This window comes from Scatophagus argus, chromosome 23 (assembly GCF_020382885.2).
Source record: "Scatophagus argus isolate fScaArg1 chromosome 23, fScaArg1.pri, whole genome shotgun sequence".
Taxonomy (NCBI): domain Eukaryota; kingdom Metazoa; phylum Chordata; class Actinopteri; family Scatophagidae; genus Scatophagus; species Scatophagus argus.
The window spans coordinates 6,882,938-6,904,021 of record NC_058515.1 but is presented as its reverse complement, the minus strand read 5'-3'; the positions used below and the strand labels follow the sequence as shown (position 1 = coordinate 6,904,021).

The 21,084-nt window shown below is 39.4% G+C and overlaps 1 protein-coding gene across 9 annotated transcripts in view; it reads right to left on the bottom strand.

Annotated features, from left to right (window-relative positions):
- Positions 1-4,005: 4,005 nt before the first annotated feature.
- LOC124054535 (collagen alpha-1(XXV) chain) overlaps positions 4,006-21,084 on the bottom strand; it is a 137,114-nt gene continuing 120,035 nt past the window's right edge. For 2 of the 9 annotated variants that reach the window (XM_046380655.1, XM_046380657.1), the window contains exons 15-35: positions 20,770-20,805; positions 18,823-18,867; positions 17,211-17,273; positions 15,915-15,983; positions 15,115-15,159; positions 14,775-14,819; positions 14,442-14,519; positions 13,904-13,927; positions 12,896-12,940; positions 12,674-12,718; positions 11,945-12,025; positions 11,768-11,830; positions 11,567-11,617; positions 10,709-10,735; positions 10,175-10,255; positions 9,756-9,791; positions 9,157-9,210; positions 8,981-9,034; positions 8,435-8,461; positions 8,078-8,131; positions 6,242-6,578 (exon numbers count right to left, since the gene is read on the bottom strand). In XM_046380655.1, the coding sequence (XP_046236611.1) occupies positions 6,372-6,578; positions 8,078-8,131; positions 8,435-8,461; positions 8,981-9,034; positions 9,157-9,210; positions 9,756-9,791; positions 10,175-10,255; positions 10,709-10,735; positions 11,567-11,617; positions 11,768-11,830; positions 11,945-12,025; positions 12,674-12,718; positions 12,896-12,940; positions 13,904-13,927; positions 14,442-14,519; positions 14,775-14,819; positions 15,115-15,159; positions 15,915-15,983; positions 17,211-17,273; positions 18,823-18,867; positions 20,770-20,805 (1,230 nt within the window). In that variant the 3' untranslated portion in view covers positions 6,242-6,371. Of the gene's footprint in view, positions 4,133-4,508; positions 4,548-6,064; positions 6,143-6,241; positions 6,579-8,077; positions 8,132-8,434; positions 8,462-8,980; positions 9,035-9,156; positions 9,211-9,755; positions 9,792-10,174; positions 10,256-10,708; positions 10,736-11,566; positions 11,618-11,767; positions 11,831-11,944; positions 12,026-12,673; positions 12,719-12,895; positions 12,941-13,903; positions 13,928-14,441; positions 14,520-14,774; positions 14,820-15,114; positions 15,160-15,914; positions 15,984-17,210; positions 17,274-18,822; positions 18,868-20,769; positions 20,806-21,084 lie in introns of those variants that run through there. The other 7 variants (XM_046380664.1, XM_046380663.1, XM_046380665.1 and 4 more) reach the window with 7 other exon arrangements.

The window sequence follows — 21,084 nt, the reverse complement described above, 5'->3', positions numbered from 1 at the left end:
TTCAGACAACATTTTGACTGCAGAACTTTTTTCAGGTTGTTCGTTGCATACGTTCTGACAGAGAACACAATCTTCAGTGATGTAAGACACTAAATGGGATGTTGGGGATGACCAATAAAGGCAACACTCCTTTTTAAGGTATTTGAAAGACTGTGTTTATTTGGCTCCAACAGTACAGTCATATGAAATGTCACCTTGAAATATAGTAATGTGTGAGCACAAGGGTCTTTAAAGAAATATCAATTAAGTGGGTAAAAAAAACCAAGAGTACTGTAATACAAATACAGAACACAAACTGAGCATATACCACAACCAAAAAAAAAGTTTTAACTAAAAAACAAAAAACAAAAAAGTGGATTCTGCTTTGAATTTTTGATCCTGTACACCAAAGGTGCTTTTAATCAGGAGCGTATGTGGCAATATAATTATTTCAGTAAGGCTGTGGTGCATTTGGAGGGCATAGATGTGTATGAGTTTCCAGGTGCTGATAAGAGACCAGTGTCTTTTAGAATAGGACTTTGTCAGTTATGCTACACCAGCACGTTTAATCTTTGAGGTTTTGACAAGTGAAGTGTGGCTTGTGGGTGTAGTAGACTGTACTACTGAGAGGAAAACTTGACTCAGAGCATTTCTGCAACAATGACAAATGCACAGATGTGGCCTATCAGTAAGCCTTTTTTGAGCTCCTCACAAGCTCTGATAATATTGAGATGGAAATAAATGTTTGAAATGTTTTGGCACTTCTGCTAAGAAAGCAGAATAAACAAAAAAATCATACACTTTAACAAGGAAACACAACAATCGATCAAACAAAAAGAATCAATCAAATAGTAATAATAATAAAAAAATCTATTAAAAAAATTAGCTGCACATGCTAAAGATACAGCAAATTGTGAGAGCAAATACTGTAACGAAGGCTGGAAATCAAAATACAACATTAAAAAACAACTCAAGGCAAAAAATGTAGTGAATATGAAGTCATGGAAATAACATGTTAAAACGTGAGTGAAAGGACAGTATTTGAGGAAATATTTCAACTAATCAAAAATGGATATTTAATGAAAGGTCCATGTTTACTTGTGTTCTGTTGTCTTGTGGTAAATAAGCATTTTCTTCGCAGGTAGTGGTATACAGGGTAGCATGACTGAGCAAATGGAGCTCCAGAAATCACACTGATGTGATGTTACAGCTGCATTTGATGCTACGCACATTAACCAAAGTATAAATTGCACTTCTTGTCAAATGAGCACACATTGTAACAGTACATTAATAATCCACTATACATATATCAAACTACATTCAATGTAAAGAGAGAGAGAGAGAGAGAGAAAGAGAGAGAGAGAGAGAGAGAGAGAGAGAAGAGAACGCGTGAGAAACAGCTGTGATATTTAATTTTTATGCAGTTGCATTGGCTGATCCTGACCGACATTCAGGCCATCAGTAATCTTTTCGACGCGCAAAATTAAATAAAAGCAAATGTATTCCACTGTAAGGCCTACAAGCTGAATTAAATGCACAGTGAATACGCGCTGGTCTGTAATTTGTAAATGACCCACCACCACCCCAACGCCCCACCCCACCCCTCACACTGCTCCGTTTGCATAACTGTTCGGTGATGCCTCCGCACGATCCAAAACTCTTCATAATGTCAGCAGAGACGCAGAGGAAACGCGAGGAATGCTCTTTAGAACCAAAATGCCTTCATTTAAGAAATCATAGAAAAATAAATAACGTACCACTTAAAATACTGAGACAAATACACAAATATATGCACAAGAAAAACTTTAAAATGTTACACACATAAAAACCCCAACAACAATAAAGAAACCTGTTGTGTAGTTCTTGCCACTGGTAGAGTGCATCAACTAAGCTGATGTTGACCTACTATCAGGTAGCACCATGATATTCTATACAGATGTGCATCCATTCTTCAGAACGATGAGATGAACTGTGAATCGAACAGAAACCAAACTGATCCTTTTTTCTGTCCACCCGTGGTTGCTGCTACATCACAACAAAATGTTGGTTTTTTTTCACGTCGGCCCTTACAGTAAATCATTCATGCATATTTCTAACACTGAAGAAAAGAAGTGTCACCTTGCATAGCACCTACTATGTTAGAAGGCAGTCTGAATATGAGAAACAAAAAAAGATGAATGAACTACGGTGGCTCCACTTTTTTAATTTTTTTGTTTTTTTGCTCCATTTGATATGGAATGTGACATAACTGGCCGCCACTTAAACTGTGGTGCATTAATGGAAGTTTACCAGTTGACTGTGTCAGTCAAATTTAGCTTTTCTTGCATTGTAATGCCTGTTTTCCATATTCTTAAGACAATACATGAAGTGTAAAAGAGCAGTGTGATGCAACTGAGATTGTTGCATTAGACTGTAGCGACTGTACGTTCAGCTAAATCTGAATCCCAACCCTGAAATGAAGCTGACACACTTGCTCAAATCAAAGCTTATTATCAATACTTAAGAAATCCAAAAGTGATAAACTGTCCACATGCAGTGAACTCTACAATTAAAATCCCACAAAACAGGTCCAGAATGAACGAGTAGCATTTTTGCAACAATGCAGGATGAGCTCCTTCATAAACTGTGGGTACAATCAGAGGCTGTACAGTCAAAATGGATGCAGTCTTACTGTAAGCTCTGGTGAAGCTATGACCAACATGCTATTTCAACATCCTGTAGAAACAATTTAGAGGAAAAAACAGTGCTCAATGTGTGTCTTTTCAATGCTCTCACAATGTTTTTTTTTTTTTTTTGAACAGAACAAAGCACACACCCTTCTGAGACAAACACCAATCCTCATAATTCAAAAATAATGATATAAACATGTACATTTCAGATAAAGGAATGAATAAAAGCTTGAGGCACCAAAGGCTATTATACACAAAATACAAACAATGTTAAAGAATGAGAGCAAAAACTAAATAATAAAACGTGATTGCATTCTGTTAACGCTCTCAGTAGACCTTGAAGCGCTGCCTTGTCACTTAGAGGCAGATGCTCCAGCTGATCTCCATGGAGATCGATGAGACTCTTGGTGACTCTCCTGCAGAACCCATTCCCGTGCTGTTCAGAGGGGAGGGGGGGCCCCCGAGCAGGCCTGTCCTCCAAGTGTCCAAGTGAGCCTGATTTATTTTCCAGTCAGTGCAGCGAGCCTGCCAAGACCCCCCCCTACCCACCCAACCCCATCCCTTCCTGTCCGCAGACGTGTCTGTTGGGAGCAGCCACACCGACGACGACGACGACGACGATGATGATGATGACGTCGAGCCATGTGAGTGCAACAGTGAAAACCTGCTGATATCATACTCTCTCGCAGGCATCACCACAATAAAGCAACAATATTCTTTTACTTTCTGGGGATTTTCAGGCTACCAGCCATGGTGTGACTCCCTTGGGAAGATTAAAGGAAAGCAAAAAATAAAATAAAATAAAAAATTACTAATTCAGAGCTTTGGGGGTGTCATTTTTGTATGTTAGTGTTGTTTTTCTTTTCTGCAGAAGCCATCACGCAACCACAAAACAGTGACATGTATGTACAATACATATAAATATAGTTTGAATATACTACTCATGCTATTGCAGGGTCAGGGGTGCAATGTTCTGTTTGGCACAGTCTTTTTTTCTTTTTAGTCTTTTAGAAAATGGTGCTGCATGAATCGGTGGTGAGCTGGTTGAGACAAAACAACACAAAACACCTAGCGTTTGGTGTTAGAGAGCCAGTCCAGATCCCCCCCTCCTCCTCCAACTTCCTCCTCCTCCTCCTCCTTTTCGCCCTCCCCTGGTGAATCTGGGCCAGGCCGTGACGCTCCAGTCTGAGCCATGCAAGGACTACAGAAGCAAGTTCTGCCACCAGCCAAGGATCTGAACTCCACCACGATGTGGATGTGAGAGAGCAGGAAACACACACTATTTTTTTCCCCACACGCGGTGATGTGAGTAGAAGCAGCTTAGGGCGTAAAACTCGGGAACGGTTATCTCGTTTTATATCATCGTACACATAGACTTCTTTTCCTTTAGACTTTTTTTTTCTTTTAATCCATTAAAAAAACTATAAATACCATAAAAGAAGCATTATTTACAAACTCCATGCGTTTCGGGGTTAGAGTGATCACTGCAAGAAAAAAAACACAGGAGAAAGAATGACATGAAGGTGGACAGGTTTTCACATTGTTTCATCACTTGAGCTGGTTTCACACGGTTATGACCGAAAACACATGCACACAGAGAGAAGCTAAAACCCACATGAAAATAAAAATGAAGTGACGTGGAGGGAACAAAATATTAGTAGCACTTTTTGACAGGAAAGAATAGTTGAATGCTGTCTTAAAACTTAATTTCGATTCTCCTTTCCAAACCCAGATGCAAATTAAGGACACAAACAGTCATTTTACTGTCGCTTTGAAGCATTTTTGAAATGGCCCTAATTTTTTGTTCACTCTACAAATGTATAGTTGCACTATTTACGTCTGTCATACTACTTGTCTTACCTTCTGCCAGCAACCAGGCATTGGTAATCCATCTGGGCCCTGTTTGGAGGAGAGCAGCAGGGAAGAAAAAATTATGAGGGCTGAAACAGGAATGTGAGGTTTACTGTCAACACGTGTATGAGTGGATTTCCAGCCACAAAAAACATGTCATAAATGTGAATTTTAAATATTCATGACAAAAAAAGCATCTCAGTAATAAGTCTAAATCACATGTGGAAGACAGTAGAGACAAAATCTCCCATCCTGCCCACATCATAGTGACTTCATAGAAGGATTTCACACATGCAGACAAACTGCCAAATTGAGTAAAATCAATCACTACATCAAACCAGAAGCAAAGTTTTTCCAGCAGAAAGCTTCACTTAACCACATGAATTATACTGTTTCTTGTTCCACATGATGATTATAAACTTCTTTTTGGACATTGAAAGACATCAGAATTTAAACAGTGGGGCTGCGGTCTAGTGAAAGGCATCCATGTTCAAATATTGATTTTGATGTTACAGTGTCAAGTTTAGTGAAGGAAATCTATGAGTGCAACTTGCACAAACATTTTCTTTCGTAATGCACCTGATGTGAGATTAAGTTCCTCTGCACCTCGGAGCGTTATATTGAATCCAAATGAAATATTACATCTATTGGAAGCTGCAAGAGTGTGTTCTCAGTCATGCATGTAACAAACAGTAAAATAAACAGAAGCTCATGCACATCATCAGTTTAGTCTCTGATTTCATTTATAGTTGCCCCACATATGTGTTTCAGCACACTATAACAAAATCAGGAAGTTTATCTTAAAAATAAAATATTAAGATTTTTGCAGCTGGTTCATGTAAATGAATGCAGATGTAATTTAATGGAATGATTTTTATGATATCACCTACTGAAACCCAATACACACAATATGCTTATAATCACTATGACCTTTTAAAACTAGTTCTGCACGTTAACCACCAACATGTCTGCCTGTCGTTTTCAAACCTTCATGCAAACCACAGCGCTTCTTCCGAAGCAGAAAGCATCATAAGAAGCATGAATAAAAATTCTTCATTTCCTCTTCTTGAATAGGTCTGGAGCAGTTCCAGCTGCTGGTTTTCTCTTTGTATCGTGGTCTGGCCCAATTGGTACAAATACAGGAAGGGGAAAAGGGGAGTTAACAGAGTAGAGGAGGGGTCCATGTGCCAGTAGCATGGCATCAGTAAAGGAATCTGTGTTAGTGTTAAAAGGTAACAGGATTCATTTGGAAATCAGCTAGAAGGAAACGGGATTTATGCAGAACTTTGTTTCCACTTTTAATCAAGGGAATGTCAGGATTCTGTTAGAGGGATATCAGTTATATTGGTAATCATAGGCTTATTTTGTACAGTTCACCTGTAATGATGTATTATCTAGAAGAGGCTGCTTGCAGTAAGGAAGTTAGTGAAATCTATGTTGGTGATTAAACTAAGGCTTGTTCATTATTGTCAGGCTCTCAAGACGTGCATGCGTTGTTTTCAGTAATGACTGAAGGTGAGTGGCATGCATGGGTAAGAGGTGGAGGAAAAAGAGAAATACTGTACCAATTGGCATGGGGCATCCAGCCCGTCCAGACCTGGCTGCCCTGGTTCCCCCTTTTCACCCTTAAATCCCCGGAAACCCTGTTTGCAAAGATGACCTAGGAGTGTTACTTGGAGAGAGGTAGACAGACCCTTCGCACCCCTGCATCCGTCCGCTACGACAGACTCAAGGGTGGGGGACGAGGGAGGAACCGCCCTGTGAGCTTGCTGATACCACGATCTAGCCGAAATGATATGTTTTTCAGCGTTTAATGGCATGTTTTGGTGTCCGAATAGCAGAGTTCCAGGAGTAAGTGATAGACTCTGTGTTTCAGGTTGCTTTGCTCTGCTGGATGCTGGGTATCTGTTTAGCCACAGGGCGCTCATCCTTGTTCGGGACGACCGATCTACACGGCTGGAAGACGATTTCCAGCTCACAGTTGGGACATACCAATGGGCAGGGAGCATCTAATCCAGGGGCACCCTGTTCTCCTTTCTCGCCCTTAGGCCCTTTTTTGCCCTTCTTTCCCTTCTCCCCCTGTGGATACAACGATTTGTTCACGTTAACATCATTTTTGAACATTTGGGACAGCACTGCTATTAGGATTGGTGTGATTAAATAGGGAGGCTGTGGCCCACAAAGGAGAAGGAGACATGGTCAATGTTAGAGAGGAGGGGATATCAGACAGCACTGGGTGTTCTAAAAACATTCCTCAGGATGGGAGGAAGACGAAAAGGGGAATAGTACAGAAGGAAGTAGTAAAAAACAGAGCTGTTCGCCAAAAACGGTAGTGTAAAGGGCACAAAGGATGAGAAAGAGTAGCAGGGAAAAAAACGTCCAGAGGGACAGAATTAGAATCTACTGCACAATGAAAACGTTCAAACTGTATCCCTTCATATTTGGGTTAGTCTTCTGTCATTCAAAGCATGCATTAGAGAATAGCAAAGTACTGAATGAAAAGTTGCAAATTTATCATATGATGAAATTTTTCATATTGTTATCTGAGGTTGATATGAAAAAAAGCTTGCAATGATGTCAGAAGCTCGCTTGCTTGTACTGAAGTTCACAAACGTAAAATCTTTTCTGACCTTTCATGAGATGAAATATGCAGTTTTTAAGATGTAATTGTACTTTTAATGGCATGAATTTTGCAGATGTATTTACAATACTGCATGCAACTCATCATTAAAAGCGCTACAGTGCTTGTTTATTTCTAAAAAATTGAATAATCCTGCGTTGCTCAACTTCAAATGGTCAGTAGATTCACAGAGACGTTAGCGTGCCGAATGAAGTGCATGTTTATCTTTATGTGCCAAGGAATGGGATACAGTTCCTCAAAGACAAGAAAAACATCTAAGACACATATTAGAGGTGTTAGCAAGTGTGGAAACATACAGATTAAGCACTGACAGATATGAACTACTGAATACACGAGCAAGGAGGCGCTGTCAACAGGCTCAAGAACTCATGGAAGTGATATGTTTTAAGTTTGCGTTCATGCATGGAGACAACAGAAACAAAACAAATGTGAATTTCAAGAGCCTGTTGTCAATGGACTTGTTCAGTCTAACACATTGAAATCTCTTTTGTGATGCTTCTGAATGAGATTCGACTTGTGACTTTGAGAAATGAGATGACAAATCATTGAAAAGTGGAGAACAAAAGCTGGATTGAGGATGATAATTTATGCAAAGGTTTACATTGTATGGAGTTGTTATCCACTTATTCTAATTCTGGTTGATGAGTTCACCTCTTGTGAAAGTAGAAAACCTCCCAAAGAGACTTCACGTTAAGAATATCTTAAGAAATGAGGAGGCATACGTTAAAATTCAACAGAAATTCCTTTCAACCACTCTTGTCCCTTCAATAACTGTACGCAGTATCTGATGAGTTTGAAATTAGGAGAAACGTAAACTTAGCATAAAAAGTAGCTACACAGAGTACCTTTACAGTATATTTCCTGTCTCTGTCCATTGACATCAGTCCTCTGTAACTGTTAAGGGGTTGACAAGTCATAATATCCTCTCTACATCTACCTTTTCTCCTCTTTCACCAACGTCGCCTTTCTCTCCCCTTAAGCCTGGTAACCCCTGTAAAAGTTCAACTTAATTACTCTTTACTGTGCAAAGACAAGAGATTAGTGCTGACAGAGCTGAAGAAAACCTATGAGACTCCAAAAAAAAAATAAAAAAAATAAAAACAAGCAAAATGCTGAAAGAGGGTGAAAAGAAAAATAAATGAAAGAGAAAGTGGAAGGATGTGCAACAAGAGAAAATGAAGCCTGAATGAAATTTTTACTGCTGTTATATTTTATATATATATATTTTCATGAACTTTGACATAAGGTACGGTTGGGGGAAAAAAATCAAGCACACAAAGTTTAAGAGACTTACATCCAAGCCAGGTGTTCCAGCAGCTCCCTGCAAATAAAGAACATCAGTTGTGTCATCGCTGTCGAGATGCTCTTTTGCAAATGCTCACATTAACTCTTTCAGTTAAGGCTTTTTGTTCACCTTTGCCCTTTCTAGCACAAAAAACTATTAGAGACAACATTCAACCTCATGGTGAGGGTGCTTACTTCCATCTGCCACAGTAATATGTGGGAAATGTGCCAGCTTGTTAATTGTGATACTGCAGAGTTTAAGTTTTCAGTGTAACCTGATATGAAATGGCACGTTTTCAGTTTGCTGTGTCTCTTTCAGGAATGTACCACCACTGATGTTTAAAAACACACCAGCACCCATGGAGAGTGTGTAGATAGACTACGAGACCATTCATCAGCCTTATTATACTAACAAGTGAGAGTTCAGTGTTATTCACTTGTTTCCTTAGTCCAGTAGTTTTTAAGTCTCTATTCATGAATCTGGTCATGGGTATAAACGCACAAGCTCACATCACTTAATGTTACTTTAGCCTGTCAATATGTTCATTATACTTACAGGTAGTCCATATGGTCCCCTTGGTCCTGGCTCTCCTTGTGCTCCTCTCTCCCCCTAATACAAATGAATTACTGTTGTAGTCACATGGAACATTCACTTTAAAATGAGTCTCAGCTCAAATTAAAATGTACCGTATCATTGGAGAGGTATAAATAAAATTTAAATGTTGATCTTACTCTGTCACCCTTCGGCCCAGCTGGACCGGCAGGACCCGGAGGCCCGTCCATGCCCTGTAAACAGTAGTTTTGTCACGGTGAGCTCATATAATTGGAATATAGCAGGTACTTCAAAATAAAACTGATTTTCCAAAGAAACAACCAATGAAAAGCAAAAATCATGTCTGGCGTCCACATTTGAACAAAATTTCCCAACTGCACTGATCTACAACCGGCACACACGACTGCTGCTAGTACACGTGCATTGGCCACAAAGGACGTTTACAACACTGCTGACACAGTTAATGTATGAGTGTGTGTTAATACTGAGTTAATGCAACACGGGACAAAGCGAGAGCCTGGAAATACCTGCTGTAACAGCTTTCTGCATGGTCGCTATCCTGAGAATTAATCTTAGTGTGGCTTCATTCAACTCTTATCTAAAGTGTAAACATCCAACAAAATCTTACACAACTTCATTTCCAATGAGGTATGATAAAATGGGTTGATGGTGGTGAAGAATCTGAGGGAAAAAAAGGGTGGGGGGCTGCATGGAGGGTGAGAGGGAGAAAAGTAGGCAGAAGTTGGGTGGTGAAGCCTCTTGGTCACATGACACTCACCCTAATTCCGGGCTTGCCGTCCAAGCCGGAGGCTCCCTGTGTGGTTATGGAGGTATGAGTGACATGAACAAGGCGGGATTAGTACCAGATGAACACTGTTATTAGGACAGGTTGATGGCAGGGTTTACAACAACTAAATTACACTGTGTGTTACAGGGAAGGGTCACAAAATAGTCGGCCCAGGCAAATGAAAATGACGACAAGAAAATGGAGAAGGCCATATAGACACATGCACACACACAGACACACACACACACACACACACACACACACACACACAGACACACATTCAAATCTGGGAGCTAATAAACAACAAGAAATCAGACATCAAATCAGATGAGAGACTTCTATGGATGTCTGAGGAAATAAAGGACAGAGCCTTTGGGTGGAGTTTACCCACAATGCATGGCTGTACTCACAGGGAGACCCAGTGGTCCACGGTCCCCTTTGTGCCCGGGTTCTCCTCGCATCCCCTTCAAACCATGCAAACCAGGCTCCCCCTAAAACAAACCAAGGAAAAACAAAGGACACCAGGGAAGTAACGTCTCTGAACTCGCACCTGCTTGTCTTGTGTCTTCCCGTCTGTCCAGGAAATATTTTCTCCTGCCATCTCTAAAACGTCATCAGCCTCTTTATGTCTTGTATGAAACCGACATATAAATGGGCCGCTTATGAAGATGAACAGTCATTTAAAGCTTGTTATTTTCAACAATTATGAAACATTTTACTTTTAAACAGACTTAAATGAGGCATCTGAAGACACACACCACTATAAAGACAAGTAGTATTAATATTACAGCACTATAATTACAAATTCCTCACCAGAGAATAATGGTTGGGAAGACTAATAAAGAAATGTGTGACTTGGTTTAATTACAGTCATGATGACCTGAATGTGAATTGTTATCATATATTTGAAGTGGCTGCGCTCTTACTTTCTTTCTGAGACTTACCTTTGGTCCGGGGAAACCATGAGGGCCCTGAAAATAAAATAAAAAAAATAATAATAAAATATTAGTTATTAACAATATTAGTTTGTGGCTGGCGTCATTATTGTTATCTCATTAACTTTACTTTATATACTAAATAATTTTTAACCCTTTCCATCTCTTTTTTCTTCTCCTCCCTTTTATCCAAATTACAGTTAATAATTTGCTGTTGAAGAGAAGGATGGGACAAGTAGGACGAGGTGCAGAAATTTTCCACACTCGAGTACTGCCAGGCCCTTGGCCCTGTGTTTTGTTTGTCCTTTGTTCATAAATGACTTTAAACAAACAAAAACTGCTGTGGAATTAGTTACACTGGGGACAAACCGGTATATTGGGTTCCAAATATTCAGCTGTTAAAGGCAATCACAAACTGACTGCACCAGTGTGTTGGCTGGAGAAGGAGACTGTTAAACTATCTGAGGTCAATATGACTTGCATGTTTAATTAACCTTGGCTTGCATTTGTTGCGAACTTCTATAAACGCTTTGTGAGGTTACTGGGGTTAATTGGTGTGTAATCACAGTATTATTTCACGTGTTTTCCCTCCTGCAACAAAAAGAAATGAAAACACTCAACTAAAAACAAGTTGGACACTGGAGGAGAAAGGTTTGTGCTAACACATTATACGACACCTCATTGTATTGTTATTATTATCAGTTATTCAATATTTATTTTTTATATAGTTAGTCAATATTTTGTGAGTATGGTCTTGAATGGCACAAGTTTATATTTGTAGATTGACTGCATGTGATTAATGAAGTCTTGGGATGTTCCAAGGCGGAAAGTACAAATTACATAGTAGTAAGTAGAAGAAACTCTCACCATGGGTCCTGGGGGTCCATGGGGCCCTGGTGGTCCTGGAGGTCCACTGATCTGCAAATATTAATTGTAGATATTTTCTTACAAGAGCACATTTTGACTGCATTTCACATTAGCAGTATCAAAGTTTGCACCAAACAGCATTTTTAAAGTACTAGAGTGTGTTTTTAGAGAGTCATAACGAATATCTTTAATGTGACTTACAGAAGGACCTTGTGGACCAGGTAGACCGGAATCTCCCTTGTCCCCTTTCAACCCATTGACACCCTAATAAAGAAAACTTCATGACTCATATGTAGTTTTTGGCTGAAGAGTTATCATGACCAGAAGCAAAGATTCTGCAGATGATTTGTGGGCTAGACTATATATGTAGGCTCTTACAGGGAGGCCAGGTAAACCAGTTGTCCCTTTCTCCCCTGAAGCTCCAGGCATTCCCATATCTCCTTTGGAACCTTTGTAGCCCTGAGACGGGTGGGGCAAAAAATGGACACATAGAGGGTTAGAAAGGAATTTATGTAATCCTGAGTTATTGGCCTCATCAAGATAAAGCGATTTACATAAAGGCCTTTGTTCCCTTGAACAAAAACATTTGGAGTACCTTGCTGGGGACATTAAAGGAGAAAATTTTCTCCAAAAAGCACTCTTTGATGTATCTTAGTGCTCATGAGGACACTTCACGGGTCCAGTTTATCTTAAGCTTGAGCAGAATGCCAAGGTATTTGTAATCTATGACAGACTGAATTGTCAGCACACTGATAAAAGTTGGGGTTTGCAGCTATCCTAAAAAAAAAAAAAAAAAAAAAAAGAAATCAATGAAAATTTCCTGGGTATCACAGGTGTTTCCAAAAAGGTCCATCGTCTTACTCCCCATCTTCTAGGAGGTTCACCGAGACAGCATTTACCACATACTTAATAAAGTGCATATTATGGAATGATAAAATTGAAAAAACACAACCCTGCGAGAGAGTCCACAAATAAAATCTTTGCATGAGTATTTGGTTTCTCAAAGTGCGTGAGCAAAAGTGCAAAAGAGTCAGAATTGCGTCTTCCACCCATCTGGAGGTTTAACAGGCAGTTGCAGTTTATGACGGTTACATATGATGAACTCACTCTTTCCCCATCGAGTCCAGGGAGACCAGGCATACCACGATCCCCCTAAAAGAGGAGAAAAAGACATGTCCAACACAAACACAAAAGAAATGCAGGTAAAATGTACTGTCAAATTATGATTTTGTTGGTTTAAGAAAGTCAGCATGCTGATTTGCACACGTAAGGAGAACATTCAGTATTGTAGTCGGGGTAGAAAATGTGAGAGAAAGTGCAGAAGTTTACCTTTATACCCTGCGGTCCCATTGGCCCAGGAGGTCCAGGAGGACCCTGAACAATAAGAGAGATCCCATGAGGAGAGTTAATTGGGAAATATATTGAGAGTGCTCAATTCAATATTGCCTTATGGTTTAAATACAACAAACTACATTTCTTGAACAATGGACTCTCACAATGAAGGGTCTTGCAAGCAGCACAAAAAAATATTAGAAATCAGTTGTGTGCTATGATGCTCAACTGACAGACACATGCCAAAAACATGTTAGCAAGAGCATATGGATAAATAATTATCATTAACAGATGGTAACGATCATGCTGTAATTAAACCATGAATCTGATGCAGTCATTTTTAGGAAAACTGGACACATTCACACTGTGTAGTCAAATGTAAGATTCAGTGATTTGTTGCCTAATGCTGCAACCGGAGTGGCTGCTTCAGAATGAAAGATGCAGCAAACAAATACAGTACCTCAACCCACTTTGAACAGTTTCTATTTATACAAAATGTATTAGTTTCTTAAAATGCAGAATAAATTATATACTTAGCGATACTTTCTTTACATAGATTGTTAACTTACAATTTGATCCGAAATTTCCAGTTAAATGAACACAAACCAAGGACTTGGAGGTCAGCGGCAGTTGTCCACTTTGCTTTTTTGACATTCTAGTCTCAGCTATAACAATGACTGTGTGCATGGTGTGATTTTGACCAAAAGTCTGAGTTGAGTGTGTTTTGGAAAATATTTTTGGGCTGTTTTAAAAGGATATTTTCATATTGACATTCTTAGAAACAACCAGTAATTCAGGCAGCTTGTAGCGTTGATCACACTGAAGCATGAACACAACACCAAATACTGTTTCATTGGCCGTTACACATGTGCAACATGGGTTAGGGAGCATAACTATCACAAAGCAGTGCAAATCAAGGTGGGGACAGGGTTTGGTCCATGGGAGGACAAAGATGAATCACTTGTGGAGATGACAAAATACACAGAATACACAGAGCCTAATTACCGTTACTGTAATAGTGGTAATCTTCTGCAGTAGGCCAAAGGAGTGCAAACGGGAAATAGGTGAGAGATAAGATTGCAAAGTCATACAGGAAAGAAACCTTTGTATCTGCATATATCTGTACAAATACACCCTCAGAATTAGTTAATAATTAAACCAGAGATGTTAACCATTTTATCTGTAAAGGACATACCCAGAACAGTGTTAATGTCAGCAGTACATTTTATATTTCCTTATGAACCACAGACATAAGAATCTGAAAATGTCATACAGGTCTATCATACTTGAAAGCTGACTGATTCACTCAGCTTATAGTTAAGTCTAATAAAATAAACATACAGCACAACTTAGAACCTTATCTTTAAAAAAATCTGTTAATATGCATCAGTTTGACCCTCTGCAGTGCGGTTTGAGATAAATGCCTAACCACCGCTCCTACGGGATCTCCACACCACTAGTTCTCCCTGATAATAAATGTATTAATTGCAATACGATTTCACTTTGCCGCTTGCAGATAATAGGAAGCTGAGCTGCGTCTGACCTGCAAAGCCTCTTGAATGTTTCCATTGTAGTCGATTATTTCAGTGGCTCCTTGGTCTCCTTTTTGCCCAGGGGGTCCCTGCACATTCAAAAACACATTTTGAACACGATCATTCATACAGCAATCTGGATTTATACATAACATCAATATCAGAGAATCTCTTTTCCAAAAGCTGCTGAGGCCTAACTGCTGCCCCCTGGTGGTGACCAATGCATGGTTACACTAATAGAGTGCAGCTTGACGTGAAATTAAAGTTTTGAATTTTACTCACTGTCAAATAGTTTCAGAAAGGGGAGAATACAGGCATTTATCTTCTTTAATATACTTGCTTACCCTTGGGCCAATAAGTCCCAAGTCTCCTTTGTCTCCAGTCTCACCCTAATGACAAAATAAATAAACAAACAAAAAACAAGAATCAAAGAATTGCCGTTGTTGTTATTATTATTATTATTATTATTATTATTATTATTATTATTATTATTATTATTATTATTATTATTATTATTATTATTATCATTTTTAATACAAATGTACAATGGTCTCAAATACTTCCTATTCCACATGGCAAAACTGTGAAAATGGACTAAATGGAAACTGAAGATCTATATCACCTGCAAATCTAATTAGAGAACAGGCTAATTAATACTGCGTTCTTTAAAACTGGCATTCTCACCTTTGACCCTTTGGGACCAGGCATACCAGGCTCTCCTTGTGAACCCTGCCATGAGTAAGAAAGCATATAAAAGGGTCATAATGTGAGGGGTGCTTTAAAAAAAATAAAAGGGAGATATAAGCTTGAGATATATACATGAAATTGAAAAATATAAAACAAAGTCTCTTTATGGGCTCATTCCAAATTCATCATAAAAAATTCAGTGCATTTGAAATGCATATTTCACAAAGGAAATACCATCAACCTTGCATACTCCTCCCGAGAGAGCAACACAGTCAGCTGCACTGAAATAACCAGCGTTTAATATGCTGCAACTGCCAAGTAGACGAGAACGTGTTTATTTGAACTCTGGCATTGATAAAGCAGGGGTTTCTAATAGGATGTGAAACAGATCTGTGGGTCGTCTAAGTTTAGACTAGAGCTTAAGCTACCTGCTGGGTCAGTGCCAGATATAAACAATGGTAAACTCATTTATATTTGGTTTACTTTACTCAGACTGCAGGGAAAGCCTTGAACTTATTACGAGGCTATAATGGTTTAGCAATCACTGAATATTCGATGAACTGAATGAACCCTGGCTCTGGGGATGTATTCTACTTTTTTCGTATTTAAAACTCTGGGGACTCTATAGTGTGTGTTTAAATCAGCGAGGCTCTAGGTGGCAGCAAAAATCTATATATTACATGAGTCAAAAGACATTTATGAACACTGTTTCTGTATAGTAACTCATAAACTGCAGAATGATCCTGTTTAATTCATGCCATTGTGCTTGCATACAAACATGCACTGGAATAACTGACCTTTGGTCCAAGGGGGCCAACTTCTCCTTTTTCACCCTTCCCTGGGGGTCCATGCTCACCTCTCTCACCCTTTACAGACAAAGAATAAACAGTTCAATGACAGAGGTGAATTCCTGCAGTTCTCCTCCGATGTATATTTAATAAAATTCACCAAGAGCTACTGACCAAAACTTTTTCATCCTTATTTTACTGCCTGCAGAAGCGCTCTGATGCATGTTCTGAACATCAGGCATGAACTTTGATTTCTTTAATGTTAAACAGTATTGACAGGGAGGACATCTGCTATAAGAGTTCCCTCTTGAGTTTTGCTTACTCAACAGATTACGCCTTAATATTTATGCTGAGTCAGCAGTACCTGCTTCCTGTTGGATCGTGATGTACGGCAAGGTTGAAATGTTATGAAGAAAAAGAAAACCCCAAAATGTACGTCTGCATCTGACCTTCTTTGTCCTTTACTTTAATATTTAAATAAAAATGCAAATCCTCTGTTGTCTAGTCGTGTGCATTGTCTCTCTGTGTGAAGTGACCTCGGAAAGTCAATAGAGGGGGATGTGGTATAACTCAGAAGCCATACAGTCTGATACTTAAAACCAAGTGGGACACAGCCATTAATCAGCAGTGTTGAGTCAATTAGGTCTTGGTTTTCTTTTCAAATAACCACTGACTAATGATATCTTAATGGCACAGATTTGAAAATAAACCTAGAAGCTCTTATTTTAAAAAAGACTTTGGCAGCACAACCTGAAAAATTTGGTAAACCCACAATTGTCTCAAACCCATAATCAGACTTGAACACGAGGAATAACATCTAACAAACTCTTAGCTGCAATGCTGCTCCTTTTCAGCTAGCCGCTGACATTTGATTGAGCAACAGAGATAAAGCAGTGGGAGTCAAATATATCTTGATTATTAATGCATTGCAAACAGCTTGATGCAAAAGGACATTGTGAACAGTAAATCTAGTGTGTGTAGATTGTCACAGCTGGATCCTCGGTGTGATAATGTCACGACTCAAAAGGGGCGGCGAGGATTATCTCATTCTGACCACTTCCAAGTGACATTTTGAAAAAAACAGAGGCTTTATCACCTTGGTAGAGTGATAACAATGGATAACAAGACCATGAAAAGAGGGTGATTAGTGATTCCACTGACAAACACACTGACAGGATCCTATAAAAATCTGTTAAAGCTATTACAAGTCATTGTCCCTAACATCAATTATACACTGTGTCACTTTGATCAGAAAATACACCTTATATTATGACAAACAAGATTAGAGACCTGAAGTCAACCCACCTTAGTTCCTGGCAGTCCTGGAAGCCCTGGTTCTCCCTGGGGGCCAAGGAATCCAGGCTCACCCTGGGGACAAAAACAAAAAGAAAATCAAATACTACTCATTTTTCCCCAGGGAATTTTTGGTGTGGTGCTATGCTGAACCACTGCTAATGAGCTCTGAACACGTACACAAGATGCATGGCACAACGTATTCAAAACGACAGGCATGCACTTGCTGCTCGCACACTTTCACATGCGCACAAACACACACTCAGGGACATGCATAAATCACACAGACACAACTTTTCAGTGGGTTGTTAATTTATCCCCTGGTTTCACATCCACTAAAGACTCCTCTTATGAGCTTTAATAGACATTAAGACTGACGTTGTTAGAAACTCATCATTGCACACAGAAGTGTTCTGCTCAACTGTGTGCAAAAACCAGGTTCCCTGCCACTAATGAAGAACCTTTAACATTTTTTGCATTTGCACTTTCACTTACGAGGACTGAGCTTCAACTATGAGGTGTGATACTTGATTTGATTTACATCACATTTGATTGTGAAATAACTTAGCTGGAATATATTTCTTCACCATCTGCAACCACAGTTCCCACCTACAGTAGTTTAGGCATGCTGGAAGCCTTTGGTGAGGTAATGGACACTTGCTCCTCAAACTTTTAAACTTTGATTGGCTAAACAGTCAAGAATGTGGAGCAGAACAAAGTGCAAGCCGAGCTCAGAGTCAACGGGTGCTATTTTGCCACGTTGGCAAAATATTGTTAGAATCCATCAAGCATTCAGGCCTTTTAAGTAAAAACAGGAGTATATAAAATGGAAAATGAAAGGGCCTTTTACAAGGCATTACAAGCACACAAAGGGAGAAAAACAAAACCAAAGCAAAAAACAAGCATCATCTCATCATGCCAGTGTGCACATTACTAGCATTCACATGTTATATTTGAAGCTAATGATCCTGAGGTACACTGAGGCAGTTGTTATTCTTCAAGCAAAAGATGGCAGTGAATAATTATGTGCCTTTTGTGCATTGAGTTCACCATCTGCTGATTGTCTTTTATGGTACAGTGAAAAAGCAAGCACCTTAACTGAAACAAAACAGCTTAGTTTAAAAGATTCTAAATAATCAAATACAAATCAAACTTTCTCTCCTTGACAAGCAGTAGTTTTGACACATTTTGCAAAGAGTCTTTGGATGTCACTTCCAGGAAGTAGACTGAAGTTGTTGCCAGGGATGCAGTGATGCAGTTCCAATCATTAATTGAGAGGCCTCTACACTATTCACAAGCCGCATTGAGACAGCTTTCTTGATGGCTTCTGGCATGTTGAGATCAAAAGCATCGACTGTTTGGTCATGCCGCTTTTCCTGAGTTCCTTACTTTTCACTGCACTGAATGTACAGGTTACTGTGATTACTGTGCCTCTGCCACTCAAACAGCAAATCCCACACAGCAGGAAAAGCAAGATTGTGAGACCTTAATGTGTCATACAAAAGGCATGACGATAGGTCAGCTGAGTTTTGTTGCTTTTGAACTCTGCTGCAGATGGGCTGAAGGGGATGGACAGGGACGACACCAGGAGAATGACTGGGGACAAAAACAGCGAATCATTTACCTTTATCCCTGGGAGTCCAGGCAGCCCTGGAAGTCCTGGCTCTCCCTACACAGGAAGAGTGTGACATGTTACAGCCAAGCCAAGCTAAGCTGAGTCAAGCCTCATTTGCAGGCTCTTCGGGGTTCTTTTAGCTCAACACTTTATTTTCTATTTGTGTTTTCTCTGGCTATCAAGCTGCTGTAAATCTGAAAAGTGGCCTGCTGTCCATAAGTGTACAATGACTGTCATTTGCTTGTGGTAAGCACTAGCGGGAGGTACTGCACATGCACTTTCAAACCAACTCATGCAGCCATGGCTTGACGGCGTGATTAGTGCTTGTTATAACACTCAACTCTTCACAAAGTGCAATGGAGCTTTTTGATTTTATTGGTTTGGGCAGGTGAGAAAAGTTCTGGTTTCTGGAATCAACAACTGTCAGATTCTTTGAATTAAAGTAGCAAAAGCTGTTTGAGAAAGCTGCTGTGGCTTCAAGGTCATTAGAGCTTGGCAGTGTTGGAAGTCAAGAGTTGGCCTATATCTCCATTTACCAAGGTCAGGTCATTGTCAAGTTGAGAACTCCAGACTCCCATTACATGAAAGTTTGAGTAACGTGCAGTCATTTGATCAACAGTGGAAAAATCAAGGGTCAAGTCCCTTGTGATGCCTCCACGAGACTTTCAAAACAAAATTTCTGACTCTGGATAATTTAACGCTCTATTAAGACCATTGTATTTATGGCATATGAAAAGAAATGATTAGCACCACACGAGAATGATCAACTGCAATGGCACTCAGGGGATCAGAGAGAGGGCTGTAAATTTCCATTGTGGCTAATGAAAGCATTGTAAAACTAATGAATATAAGTCTTTCTTGTGGACTACTATTTCACCAACAGTTGATTGCCATCCAACAGTAATATTTAATGGGGAACAACAACTCAATCTCATGATCACCATTTCGATGAGAAATGCAACTCCTAAGTGTATCAGCACAAGCAGAATGGCTGTAAAATGACAGATAAGATAAAGCAGTCAAAAAAATTAGTTAAGCCTTTAGCATTTTCTTTGAAGCACAGCAGAAAAAAAAAAAAAACATTTGTTAAAAGCCCTTCTGTCTGTCTGGATCCAGTTTGTCCAAAAAGAGAAAAGAGAGGAGAAATTAATGGGGTGCAGCACTTGGGATTAAAAAGTATAATTAAATGGAGCACTGGTATAATCTCGACAGCAGCCTGGTCAAGGGACAAGTAATGGTTTTTATTTTTGCAGGAAAACAGTTCCACTTCTGCTGCATGCTTGTTTTATGAGGTTCTCAACAGCAATCGTTTCTTCCGATTCCCTTTGTTGGCTTGGAAAGTTTGTCACTCGAATAAAAAGTGGCTTTGAGAGAGAGCTCATACCAACAATCATCGCTAACAAAAAAAACCTGCGTAGTTGGATTGATGCAAAGTAAAATAATGGGATGACCTGGTGGTTTTAGACTCTGACAAGTACAATTTACAAACGGAGCGAAAACATCCAAAAGATTTAGTGCGTCCAGTACGTTAGTATGATATCTGGGACCTTACGCTGTCTCAAAACAAGTATCAAGCCAACGTAAATGTAAAATGAGTTGGAGCAGTGTGTTGAAGTGTCAGGTTCAGCTCAGCGAGCCCCCCATGTGCAACCATCCTTATTGCCCTTTAAACAGCGAGGTACAGCTGAGTAAGGAATGTTCTTACCCAGACTTGAACCATTTTATCGTGCACAACAGAGTAGTGATTCACTTTGTGCATTTAAACTCCTTTAGATATGCCTGTCAAATATTTTATTCATATTGTCACTTATCTATACAGAAACCATTAACACTGACAACACTATATATTCAACAAAATATAGTCAAAGTTGGTCCATTTGATTAAAACTGTACTATCACTCCAGCATCTATCTATCTATTTGCTAAAAGTAATGTGCATAAAAGAACAATTATTACCTTTTGGCCACTTCGCCCAGGCTCTCCAGGTTCACCCTGTAATACATGCAAAAAGTTTTCTTTTCAATTTTCTATTCATAAATCTATCACTAAGCCTAAGTAAAAATGGATGGAGATTCTGGTTCTGAGAAGTGAAGCCAGTGCAGAAAGTGCCCTAAATCTGCAAAAGTGTGTGTAAGCTCTTCCCACCCTCTTTGCAAGTATTTACACTTAATGACCATATATTTCTGCCAGCCTGCCAATTATTTTCCTTGTCACTTTAAATCATATGTCATATATTAGCAAGCTAAGCGGTTTAGTAAGGAATGTCTGGGT